Source organism: Ursus americanus, chromosome 23, assembly GCF_024610735.1.
Source record: "Ursus americanus isolate L20-20 chromosome 23, mUrsAme1.1.p, whole genome shotgun sequence".
Lineage (NCBI taxonomy): Eukaryota > Metazoa > Chordata > Mammalia > Carnivora > Ursidae > Ursus > Ursus americanus.
In genome coordinates, this window is record NC_142149.1 from 32,007,615 (window position 1) to 32,021,752 (window position 14,138).

The following is a 14,138-nucleotide window of genomic DNA, read 5'->3' on the forward strand; positions in this document are numbered from 1 at the left end:
GTGTGTGTGCATGTTTAAAGATTTTATTTATTTATTTATTTATTTGAGAGAGAGAGAGCAAGCAATAGCTGGGGGGGTGGGGGAGACAAAGAGGGAGAAGCAGATTCCCCAAGGAACAGGGACCTGGCTCAATCCCAGAACCTGACCAGAAGGCAGACACCCAACCGACCGTGCCACCCAGGCACCCCCTATGTGTGTTTTTTAACTTGAAATTTTAGTTCTGCTTAAAGTCTAACTGCTTAAAGTCTTTGGGAATCCCATATTCCCAAAGACCATTTAATAATGTCTTCTTTTCAAGAGAGCTGTTTTAGCTATGGCTTCCTGTAATACCTGGAGGTCCACAATGTATTAAAATCATTAAATAGTATCAATAATAAGTGGTTCCTGCTTTTAAGTAAGTTATATTTTAATGAGATACCAAAGAGTGTGCTTCCAATCAATGATAGGATGGAGTCAGCTATATTTTCAAATATGTTTTAAACCAATTGTTAAACACAGGCACAACTAAAAATTAAATTACATAAATTTACCAGTAAACAAATTATTAAAAACAAATATATACTCAAAAATTATAACTTCCTAGTGATTTTACTATATTTTACTATTATATACACTCTTGAGATCTATCATATGTATATAGTGAAACTACTGTATCATGTGCTACTGTGCATGTCTTCCCAACTCTTTCAATGACATCATGCTGGTAGCTTGCAATTGGCCAGGGTGGGAATATTTACACCAGGGAAATTGGCAAATGCTAAAATTCAGGATTTCGCACCTCCTCCTCCCCCTAGCTCCATTTATATATATACTTACTTCTGCTTTCAAAAGATTTTTTAAAATTCCCATCCCCCTTAAGTAATGTGCCAACATTTTTAAATATTTAAATATCTGAAAATATTTCAGATTTAAATATCAGAAAATATTTAAATATTTAAATATCTGAAAATAAATATCTGAAAAATATTTCAGAAGATAAATTGAATTCTAAACAGACTTTCGAAAACAAGGGGAGGAGGGAATGGGGATTTATCATTTAATGGGTCCAGAGTTTGAGTTTGGAAAGATGAAGAAGTTCTGGAAATGGGTGGTGGTTGTGGTTGTACAAGAATGTGAATGTACTTAATACCACTAAATTGTAAACTTAAAATGGTAAATTGTGTTATATATATTTTATCACAATTAAAAATTTAAAAAAAAACAAAGACAGGAAAAACAGCTTGAGAGTAGAATGTAATCCTCCATGAAGAACTGAACAGAACATTTCATGATAATACACAGGGAAAGTATTTATTAGTGAAGTTAGTGGGCTTGGGAATAAGCAGGGAACAAAAAAAGATAAAAGGATACCAATGCAATGTTGAAAAATAGAAAAACACTCAAGATTTTCTGGTTTGAACCCTTCATTTTATAAATGATGAAACAGTCTAAGTATTTGCCTCTAGTTCTGTTTTCATAACTATGTTTCTTATGCTGTTAAATTAAAGTCTATACATAATATACAGAACATTAACACCAATAAAAGTCACATAGATGGGGGCGGGGAATGTAAAAGACTTTAGCTAAAGTTAAATGTAAAGGTTTTTTTTTAAGTTTTACATCTTAATATCACTAGTTAGTCCATTAAAAAATTCCCTCTGAACACAACTGGTAGTATGATCCAGAAAAAAGAAAGTAAAAGGATTGAGCTACACGGTAGAAGTTCTAGCCCTGGTATCACTAACAAGCTATGTGGCCTTAGGTAAGTCTTCCATCTCTCTGGGTCTCTTCTACTACATGAGAGAGTTGGGAATCTAAGATCCCTTTCAACACTAATATTCTATTACTTAATAATACTACAAATAAACCCAAGTTTAATTTACCACAATGTTAAAATTTAGAAATGATAAATTTCCTTCTTCTAAGATATTAAAACTTGACATTTGAGTTTCAGATTTTAATATTTATATTAAGAATTAACTTGTACTATTTGTTTTCTTCCTAAACAAAGATGACTGTTGCTTCAGTTTTAGCTATATAGTTTCTGCAACCTGCCCATTGTTCTTCCCAAACACCAAAACCCTATAAGCAATATTGCACTACTCAGAGCTATTTACACAGCAGAGACAATATCGATAGGGTTCTAGGATCTGGTCAAAAACAGAAAAATTTTTAGTCACATGGTGGGAAATTTGCTGACCAATGCCTATAGTCTCCAAATTCATTAGCGTCTGATTAAGGGAACAAACTGATGCCGAAAAATTTCATTCACAGCCCTCCTCAGTTTTAAATGTGCCTCTTAAAGCCTAGTTAACAGTGAGGTTGTTATTTAATTAACAACTTTAGCTACCTATCTTATTTTTAGGAGCATTAGAATATTTAAAATAAAATTAGTCAATTTTTTTAGAGTGGGGCGGGGCAGAGGGAGAAAGAATCTTAAGCAGGTTCCGTGCTCAGTGCTAAGCCCAACGTGGTGCTTGATCTCATGACCCTGCCATGACCTGAGCCATCAAGAGTCAGACACTTAACCAACTGAGCCACCCAGGCACCCCAAAACTAGTGAATTTTTTTGAACCCAAGACATTCCTAGTTCAGAAGCCAGTTTTCTTCTAATCAGTAATAAGAATAAATGGAAACTTTTATACCCATCTTACAAGTGATAAATAAAATATGCAATTTATCTGGGAAAGTCCATTGAAATCAACATTAAAGCCACCCAAAGAGCCAAATTACATTCTGCCAATTGGTCATCCTTGGAAACAGACTGGACTATAAGGAAGATACTATATAAACAGGAAAAGGAATAGTTTAGGAAATAATTTTGAGTTTTAAAGTATGCTACATATTACATAAACATATAATATTGTGTCCATTATACTAGTTTTTATTTTAATCAGCTTAACACTTTATACCACTCAACTATTTGAAAGCAAGGAGAAAAGACTACACAGCAACTTTAAAATACTTCCTTTTTACAAACAACCTATAGATTCTTACTGCCACAATTATGTTCCACAATAATCTAAACAACCTATAGATTCTTACTGCCACAATAATAAAGAACCAGTGCTCTAAAAAAGCAAACACATCCTTATGTAAGCGAGTTTGCCTCAACAGCATCAAACCACAAGAAAATGAAGAAATATGGCAGTCTTGTCTATGATGAGAGAAGTTGGTAGAAGTACACTCTAGACTCAGTAGCTAGGCTTAGAAATACATTTTCCATAGAAACACTGTTTTAAGGGAGAACTGGGCATCTTAATACTTCAGATCTAGGTTAGCAATATTATCAACCAAAGAAACTAATACTTAACGAACATACCCCTTTCTTTACATTCCCTTCTCTCCAATGCAAATTTAGAAACACCTTTATCTACTCTCATTTTATTTTGTTCATGGCTCTAGCTTACCATTTCATTTATTATATTATAATCGTTTGTCTGCTTGACAGTTGTCACCACTTGATTTCAAATGTTTTGCTGGCAAGAGCCCTGTCTTCCTTTTTGTATCCCCTCGTTTTTAATATACAGCCTAATGCTCAATGACAAAAAGGAACTGATGAAAGAACATTCATTCCTTTGAAGAACAATCTGGGAACCCAACCACCCTCTAAAGCCTGTTTTAAGAAATATTAAAAAAAAAAAAAAAAAAAGCAAGCAATAAAGTTCCCAACAAGTTGAGGGCCACCCCAAATGTATACACAATCACAATTATTTTTTGTGTATTTCTACTGGAGGGTAGAACTATTATCTAGTCTCTTCCAGACAGAACACATGTCAATGCATGTCTGGAACAGATAAGTACTAACATGCACATGCACCAGGTTGCACGTTATTTCCAGCAAATAGCAACATCAAAGCAGAAGAAAGTGAGCAGAAGCTCCAAGTTCATCAGTTCCTAATCTGCAGGCTTTTATGAAACAATTATTAGAGTAGTATACATAAGCAAGCCCCTGCCTGTAAAAGATTGGTTTTATCAGTTGAATGTAGTCTAACTTTTTTAAAGCTTTCCACATCTTAGGTTACTTATGTTAATTGTGCTATGGACACATAATGGACTACCGGGAGAGATTTTCATAATATACTGGGAACAAACCTGGTTTAGAAAAAATACATGCGCCTAGGTGGTCCAGTCAGTTAAGCATCCCACTCTTGGTTTTGGCTCAGGTCATGATCCTGGTGCCATGGGATGGAGCCCCATACCAGGCTCTGCGCACAGCACAAAGTCTGCTTGAGACTCTCTCTCACTCTCCCTCTTTCTCTAAAATAAATAAATAAATCTTAAAAAAAAAAGGAAAAATACTTAAAGATATACCTGCAAAAAAAAAAAAAAATCTAAACTATACAACATAGACATAATACTTATAGAATTGGAGGGGTTTTCTTTCATCTGTCTTCTAATTAAATTACATGTATAATAACTATTTAAAGCAAATTTTTTAAGTGTAAGTGCATTCTGTTACTAAGTCACTCTTCACTTAAAGATCATTGGGGTTGGGGCACCTGGCTGGCTCAGTCAGTGGGGCATGTGACTTTTCAACTCAGGGTTGTAGGTTCAAGCCCCATGTGGGGTACAGAGATTACTTAGAAATAAAATCTTTATTAAAAAAAATTTTTTAAAAGATCATTGGGGTTTCCCAATGCCTGTAGAATTAATTCCAACTCTTAGTATAATCCTTCACAAGATGACATTAACACGCTCCCCACAGATGCTTCACATTTTACACCTCAAGCCACACTGAATTTCACTGTCCCAAATATGCCAGGCTATTTTTTAAAAAAACTGATCTCGAATAGTACCTGGCAAACAGCACAGTTCAAATATTATATTGTGTTAATATACAGAGAAAAATATTGTGTGATAGATTATAATATTGTATAGTATGTGTATATAAAATACTCCTGATAAATCATCTTAAAATTATAAAGTTAGAAAATGTCATCAATATGATAAAACATCTTCATTCCCAAATTACAGAACACAAAATAGTGGACATATTTGAAACAAAAACTTAGTATAACCTTGAACAAGTACATGTTTGGCAGCAATTCTTACATATATACTGAAAAGGATAGAAGATTAATGATGTGAGGTCACTCAATTTCAACTACTTTCAACCTCTGAATAGTAGATATTCTTTTCTTCTTTTTAAGATTTATTTATTTATTTTAGAGAGAGAAAGAGAGAGCACGAGTGGGGAGGCAGAGGGAGAGGGAAAGGGAAACCCAAGCTGACTCTAGGCCAAGTGAAATGTCGATTCTGTCTTAGTGTCAATGACAAGGTAACAAAGATTGCCAAATAATCTTAACATCTGTACTCCTAGATCGAGCAGGGGAAAAAATGGAAAGTACAGTAAGTACTAAGAGATGGTCTGCTTTTTTATCATTCAAAAAGTGTGATTGCTTTTGAAACCCAAATGCTAAGCATATTGCTGGGTACAGAAAAGACAGATACTGTCCTCTCCTTATTTATTTATTTATTTATTTATTTATTTATTTATTTATTTATTCCTCTAGTACTAGCCCGCCCAGTAACATTTACTAAAAAAAGTATGAACTACTGTCATTTACAATTAAGCAGATTGAGTGGGGAAAGGCGGCATTTACAAAAGTTATACAACTCTCATATTTCCTAACAAAAATAAATTGTTCTAAGGAGTTAAATGTATTTTACAATCACTGTCACTACATGAAAATTTTAGCAAAAACTGAGATTATTTCCACATTTATAAAATGAGAAAAACACTGAATCAAAGAATCAAAGATTGACTTATTTGAACTTTTAAAATGTTATATATTGAGACAAATTAGAAGTATAACCTTTTGAAGTCTACTTGAGAATAAATTTTATTTATCAGAGATATTCTCAATATTGAAACTCTGTACTATATTTGGGTAACAAAGGTAAGATATTTTTTATTTGTTTCAAAACTTTTACTTTGCTCCAAGGAAGAAAATTTCTCAGTTGGTTTTAAATGAATTGATATACATGGTCTTTCACACCCTACTATTGAGATTGAAGACGTGTTCACATCAAAATACAGTTCAAGGCTAAAGAAACCTTCCTTCTCCTCACCATCTGGTAAATTTTTTTATTCTTATTTTACTAGTATATAATCTTTTACCCAGAAAACGTAATGGTTGTACAAGCTCTCAGATAGAAAGAAAATTCAATGATATATCTAAAAGGAAATGTATTACATTGTTATCAATTCACTTTTTTTCTTAAGTAGCTCCATGTCCAATGTGGACTTGAACTCAAGACCCTAGGATCAATAGTCACATGCTCTACTGACTGAGCCAGCCAGGTACCCCTCAATTCACTTCTTTAGAGAAAAGAAATGAGGTCCTCAAATTAAGCAGTTTTCTTCCTTCAGTCCCTCGCCATGTAATGTCCTACCTGATTAAAAAACACAAAAACCTACCCAGTGCTTGAACTGCCAACCAGAGAATGGTAGGAAATTAAAAGCCAAAGAAGAGAAAAACAGCCACACTTTAGGCCAAGAGAGATAACTCAGATTTTAAATATATAAAATTTGGGAATAAAATGGTTTTCTTAGAAGCAGTCATGTCCTTCATTCCCTACCAAATGATGTCCTTGAGTCTATGCCTCATATCTCAGGTATCTTTCTTCCCTCTGGTACCCATTCTTCTGGCTTTTAAATACATTTGCTTAACAAATAGCTTACTTTTTTCCTGAAATTTCTGAAATTTATTCAGAATACATGTTATAACAGTTCTTGCTCTAATTTTAAGATACAGAGCAGTAGTAGAAATCACACTAAGCAGGTTATGAAAAATTTATAAACAAGACCTATACACTGAAAACTACAAAACACTGTTGAGAGAAATTTTAAAAGACTTAATAAATACAGAGATAACATTCAAGCATCAGAAAACTCATTACTGCTAAACTATCGATTCTCCCTAAATTGTTCTCTACATGCAACATGATCCCAACCAAAATCCCAGCAGGCTTTTTTTTTTTTTTTTTTTGGAAGAAATTCCAAAAAAAGCTTATTTGGAAATGCAAAATAATTTAAAAGTTTTAGAAAACAAGAGCAAAGTTTGAGGTCTTACACTAGATGATTTCAAGACTTACTCTACAGAGACAAACCATTAGAGACCTAACTATAGGAAACAAACCGAGGGTTGCTGGAGGGGTGGTGGGTAGGGGGATGGGGTAACTGGGTGATGGGCATTAAGGAGGGCACTTCGTGTAATGGACACTGGGTGTTATATGCAACTGATGAATCACTAAAATCTACCTCTGAAACAAAAACAAAACAAAACAAAAGAAAGACTTACTATAAGGTTATAGCAACTATGACAGTATGATATGACATAATGGAACAAAACAGAGTACAAAAATAAATAGACCAGGGTGCCCGGGTGGCTCAGTCAGTTCAGTGACTGACTCTTGATTTTGGCTCAGGTCATGTCAGGGTTGTCAGCACAGTGTGTGCTTGAGATTCTCTCTCTCCCCCTCCCTCTACCCCTCCACTCACTCACATGTGCACCCACACGCTTTTTCTCTCAAATAAATAAATAAATAAATAAATAATATCTTTAAATAAATAAATAAACCAGCCCATACATTCACATTCAACTGATTTGTTCCAAAGGAGCTAGGGTAATTCAACAGGGATCTGATAGTCTTTTCAACAAATGGTACTAGAACAGAGGAATATCCATATGCAAAACAAATAAATAAATGAAAAGACCTTCTACTCTTACTTTATACCACATACAAAAATTAACTCTAAATGAACGGAGATCTAAATGTAAAATCTGGGGCACCTGGGTGGCTCAGTCGGTTAAGGGCCCAACTCTTGGTTTCAGCTCAGGTCAGGATCTTGGGGTCCTGGGATCAAGTTCCATGTCAGGTTCCATATTCAGCAGGAAGTCTGCTTCCCCTCACCCTTCTCCCCTCCCCCTACTCATGCACACTCTCTCTCCCTCTCTAAATAAATAAATAAATCTCTAAAAATAAAATAAAATAAATGTAAAAACTAAAACTATAAATCTTCTAGAATAAAACACTTGTGACCTCGAGTTAGGCAAAGACTTCCAAGATAGAACACAAAAAGCATAATCCATAGCAGAATAGATGTATAAACTGGACTTCATCGAAATTTTTTATGTGACAGGGCAAGTAACAGAAAAATTAAAGGACTCTTGTAATAGTTAAAAAGACATCTCGGAGGTGCCTGCGTGGCTCAGTCAGTTAAGCAGCTACCTTCGGTTCAGGTCATGACCCCAAGGTTCTGGGATCCAGCCCCGCATCCATCTGCCTGTGCATAAGAGAACCTGCTTTTGTCCCTCCCCGCTGCTCATACATGGGTGCTCTCTCTCTCTCTTAATTAAATAAATAAAATCTTAAAAAAAAAAAAGACAAATATCTCAATTTGAAAACAGGCAAAAGATTTCAACAGATATTCACTAAAGAAGATATTCCAGCTACAAATAAGCACATGAAAAGATATTTAATATCATTAGCCATTAAGGAAATGCAAATTCAAACTATAAGCAGATACCACTATACAACTATTTGAATAGCTAAAATAAAGAAGACTGACAGGTTGAATGACTCTTGGTTTTGGCTCAGGTCATGATCTCATGGGATTGAGCCCCACATCGGGCTCTGTGCTTTGTGTGTAGTCTGCTTGGGATTCTCTCTCTCCCTCTGCCCCTCCCGCTGGTGCTTGCTCTCTCTCTAAAATAAATAAATCCTTAAAAAAAAAAAAAAAAAGCAGGCTGACAATACCAAGATACCAAATGTTGGTAAAGATTTAGAAAAACTGGAACCCTAACTCATAGCTTTGGTAAATATTTCAGTGGTTTTTTAATGAGATGAAGCATACATTTTTATCATGCTACCCAAGAGAAATAAAAACATTATATCCAAACAAAGACTTACACTACAATGCTTATAACAACTTTATTCATAATAAGCAAAACCTGGAAACAACCCAAAGTTCACAATCTGGCAAATGGATAAATAGTTTGTGACGGTCTATACCAATGAAATACTACTCGGCAAAAAAAATTGTCCAACTACTAATATGTACAACAATGCGGATGAATCTCAAAAGCATTGTGCTAAGTGCAAAAAGTGAGGGACAAAAAACTTCAAACGATAAATGATTCCATTTATGTGAACTTCTAGAAATGGCAAACCCAGAGATCAATGATTGTCAGGGAGCTTGGGAAGAGGAGGCTGACTGCAAAGAGTCATAATGGAATATTAAGTGATAAAAATGTTGTATGCCACGTCCGTGGTCGTGGTTACATGATTTGTCCACATTTGTCAAAACTCATCAAATTGGACAACTAAAACTAAAATTGGTAAGTTTTATTGTACGCAAATTATACCTCAAAACTGATTATAAAAAAAAGTAATGGATTCACACTTTATTTCATTATTACAAAAAAGAACTTTAAACAAGCACTCTTAAGTATGAAATTCAAGCATAAACAACATAGCACACAAAATTAACACCAATTAAGATCTGGGGCAAGTTATCATATGAAATACACAGCAGAGATTGTTTTCATCACTTACTAATTCACCTTAAAACTCAATTAAAGAAAACCTAAGAGATGCCAGAACCTATCCAAATCTGTTACAGAAAGAAGAAAAATACAACTACTCATTTAAACAAGTCATAACAACTTCAGCTACAAAAAATGTTATCTCAATGTGTTTCATAGTGCATTAATTACCACAGCTTTTTTCCAAATCATAACTTCCTAAAACATATACTTAGGGTAATAAAATTATACACTTTTCAGCAGCAAAGATTGTGGTAAATTACTAACAGATACTGAAGAAAGATGTAAGGCAAGAATCAAAATTCTGGTGTGCATTCTGCTTTCAGATGCTTTGACAATACTATTGCACTGCTAGCTGTAAAGTACAGTAGTGCAATAAAGTCAGAGCATTCGTTAGCAGAAATTGGTAGGAAAGGAACACAAACACATCTTGCATCAGCTGAAGCTTCAGTGTGAAAAGAATTTAAAGAAGGGTTGCCATTTTGGACAGAGACATCCAAAACCTAAGAACATGTATATCAATGTTAAAAAGAAAGAACTGAACTTAAATATCAACATAATAATTTTCTGATGACTAACCTATGATTAATACTTAACAGAAACATACAGATAGGAATTTTGTAAATATGTCCTAAGCTTCAGAAGTTATTAACATGGGTATTAATAGCTTATGACTAGTATTAACAACACCGGTTATAATTACTACTAAGGCAAAATCGTGCAAAATACGTGTTTTGCTGAGATGTTTTGGTTAGCTCCCCCACAGCAATTGACTGATTAAGTAAGAATATTGGAGAAAATGAATGAAAAGTAAAATAAGTTTCCCAATCTCTAAATACCCAATCTATCTTTCTGGAATCTAAACTACACTAAACTCGATCCCAGGGTCCTGGGATTGAGCCCCACATCCCACATCAGGCTCCCTCTCCCTCTGCCTGCTGCTCCCCCTGCTTGGGCTCTCTCTGTGTCAAATGAATAAATAAAATCCTTTTAAAAATAAAATTAAAAAACTACACTGAGCTCTAAAAAGCTCTTAACCGTCTTATGGCTTTTTATCTCAAAAGCTTACAGACTCCCAGGAAATTAATGTGTCCTAAACGAGACCCTATCTAAGGGAATATTATGGTAGGGGATTTTAAAATTTCAGTTAACCCCTAAAGATCTTAAACATAGGAGGAAATCATCTCCATTTCCTTCAAACACAAAAACATCAAGGAGGAAATAATAATGGTACAGGAGGAAGTTCTGAGATTTAGGAATCAGGTTTTCTTGGATTCAAGCCAATTATCATTATCCTAACCTTTTAATTGGTAAGAAACCATTTAAAAGTCAGATGTAAACCCAGTAATAGAAATAGTATCATAGCATTACATTGTACTTTTGTGCACAATCACTAGTGGTACCACAAAAGAACACTAGACAAATGCCACTCAACCAGTAAGTGAAAGTTAAAAAGTTAGAGAACAAAGATTACCCTATAATGAGATTATTCCCCCATGAATAATGTTGATTGATGCAAAAATACTTTCCATTACTTCACGAAACTTTCTTTGAACAGTCTAGTTCAGCTATTTAGATTCAAACCTCTAAAAAATAAACTCAAATTCAGGACAGCTGGAAAATGAGTGACTTGACCTCAAATCCTAAGGCCATGTAACTCAGGTATTAGAATAGTTCAACTCTGCTAGTCAAATAGCAGGTTTTAAAGACAAGTACTTCAGAGACAAATGTTTAATTTTCTGAATTTGAAGTTAATTCAAACAAGAAAAATATGAAATATTTTTAAAATAAGAGGACCAGGCTGTCTGCAAAGTGAGAATAAGTACTTTCTTTTCAATGTTAAATAGTATGCATTCTCTTTCACTTATTAAATTTTCAACATTAGTTCCTCAACAAATCCTTTATTTAAGTAATGTAGAACCAAAACTCAGAGGATTGTACAGGAAATCATTTCTTTCCAATCTTAGAAACTAAACCAGTTCATAGAACATTTTAAAGCACACGGCAAATCTGAAGATGAGACACACCATCTTTTACTATCCAATCAATAGAAAACAGTAATAACAAAACTATAATAGTTCAAATACATTTTTTAAACCCTGATGATTATGGACACAAACTAATAACTTGAGGGGGGGGGAGGCTACCTCTAGGTTACCGGCAAGTAATTTAAGAAGACCCGCAATCTTCTCTTCATCTCTTATAAAGAATTTTTTTAAAACTACCGCATCATTCAAATACCTAAAAGTTTAAGAGTCTGGCTACCTCACAATTTTCTAAAACCTTTTTTCAAGATAGACACTTAAACATTTTCTTCTTAAATTAAAATGTGTTCAATCTAAAAAAAAAAAAAATCCTGTGAGAATACTGACTCTCATGCAAAGTCCAAAAAAAGGCTTAATTGGTACCTCAAAAATAAACAGCCAACTTGAAGGGGGAGAAAAACTGTTAAAAGCAGAATAAGTACCATTTAGCATCTTAAAATTAGGCAGAGGGGCGCCTGGGTGGCACAGCGGTTAAGCGTCTGCCTTCCGGCTCAGGGCGTGATCCCGACGTTATGGGATCGAGCCCCACATCAGGCTCCTCCGCTATGAGCCTGCTTCTTCCTCTCCCACTCCCCCTGCTTGTGTTCCCTCTCTCGCTGGCTGTTTCTATCTCTGTCAAATAAATAAATAAAATATTAAAATAAAATTAGGCAGAAATATCCATCAAGGGAGGATTCAGAATAGGGAAAAGGGCAAGACAGTGGTAAACATTTACACCTGTTGACAGAATCAAACTGGGATACTTGACATGTTTTGGGGTCTTCTGTTTGTTTAAAGACCATTAATGATAAAAATAACAAAACTTTGAACTAAAAGTTCATTATTACAGGTTTGGAAAGCAACAAAAACTTCTTCCTTCTTCACTGCCATCCTCCCCCCCCCCCCCCGCCCCCCGCCATCCTCCCCCCCCCCCCCGCCCCCCGCCATTCCCCACACACTCCCACAAAGAAAATTAAAACTCAAAATTGTTAGAATCAACTGAAAGCCTTCAAGTCAAATTTGTATATGACAGGCACTATAATTCATTAATACATCAGAAGAAAATAATTAGATACATCAAGCTCTCACATTTTCTAGAGGTGGGAATTGGGATGAGGGTGTTACTCAGTTTCTTCCAGGATCACTACAAGTGCTGATGTTGAAGTGACCCAAGGTTCAGCTTGGAGAGAGCAGCACTGGCACAAATGATACCTCAGTTGTAAAGCCATAGTATGGTAAGGGGAGGTGGAAAAGAAAGATTCGGGCTTTTTTACTTGATTTTGTTATTTTTCTTTAACAAAAAACCGACAGGAGTTCAGTGATGGGGGCGTCCTCCAAATTCCACATTTTAAAGAAAGCCAGCCCAATTCACACATGGTAATCCTAGGGGCAAAGGACTGAAGATAGAACAAGGGGAACTAAGAAGAAAAAAGCGCGGGCGATCAAGCTGGTAGTCTAAGAATGGGAGGAAGGGAATAAAGAGGGCAAGTGAGGGAAGGATCCATAGTAGAAAACTAGGACAGCCCTTCAGCTTGGCGCCCCCGAACAGGCCAAGCAGCAGCGGGAGTCCTTTCCAATTACGCGCCCCCGCCCCCTACTTTCATAAATGAATGAAATTCGGCAACTCAAGAGCAGGGTGCTTTCCATGTCCCAATTCCTCCCGTGCGTCATGAAAGGAGCTCGAGGTTCAGGTCCGCATCGCTCACACCTCTCCCCCATCCAAGAACTGCCACCTTCAAGCCAAACAGAAATTGATCTTGGGGCTTCCTTGGCCGCTAGGAAGTTATGCACTCAAGTCAAAACCTTCCTCAGACTTTCTCAGCCCGCCTTGGAGAACGTGAACCGCTCTGCCGTAATGGGATTTCTCTCCGCCCCCCTCGGTTTATTCCCCACCCCGCCCTCCATCCCCCTTTCTGGGAGTGTGAACGACCTCTCCCCTTCTAAGGGCGTTTAGGGATCATTCCAGGCACGTCTTTTGGGGGGAAATGCACAGAACGCTGTCTTCAGGAGCCACAGCTCCTTGAGAGGCGGAAAGGTAAGGGCAAGGAACAAGGAATTCCAAAGGCCCGGCTACCTCAGCATCTCCCGCCATTTCCCTCACGAGTTTCCCGGATGTAACCCCTTCCCCCGCGGCGGTTAAAACAGACCAGGCGGCGGCGACTCCCTTTGATACAAGAGGAGGGAACTCGAATATGGTCCAGCTTCTGCCGCCCATGGTTTCCGGCGACTCAAAATTGCATCCCGCCTTGGAGGCCATCCGGGAGAAATAAAGTACCCAGTAGATCTCCTTCACTTTACACTCACCATCAGTTCCAGCTTATCGACCTCCGCCTCCATGTTGAATAGTTGACATTCCTCAGACCGCGGCGGTGCTTAAGCCTCAAACCGTACTAGCACTGAGGGTCCCTATTGGACAGCTGTCACTCAACGTCTCACACTCATTGGTTCCTGCGCTTCACTGGCGCCCGCCCATTGGCGACTGGGTAACGCCCCTCCACATGAAACACCTTCTCCAGTTGGGCAAAGACACAAAACGCTGCAGGAGGATTGGCTGTTGTACACTTTTTTTTTTCCATTGGCT

General features: G+C 36.5%; 1 protein-coding gene across 1 annotated transcript in view; it reads right to left on the minus strand.

The window, feature by feature from the left end:
- The window catches only part of SKA2 (spindle and kinetochore associated complex subunit 2), a 30,899-nt gene extending 16,904 nt beyond the window's left edge, over positions 1-13,995 (minus strand). Inside the window, exon 1 of the mRNA XM_045773327.1 lies at positions 13,862-13,995. Coding sequence (XP_045629283.1) covers positions 13,862-13,894 — 33 coding nt within the window. The 5' untranslated portion in view covers positions 13,895-13,995. The remainder of the gene's footprint in view (positions 1-13,861) is intronic.
- Positions 13,996-14,138: the final 143 nt, after the last annotated feature.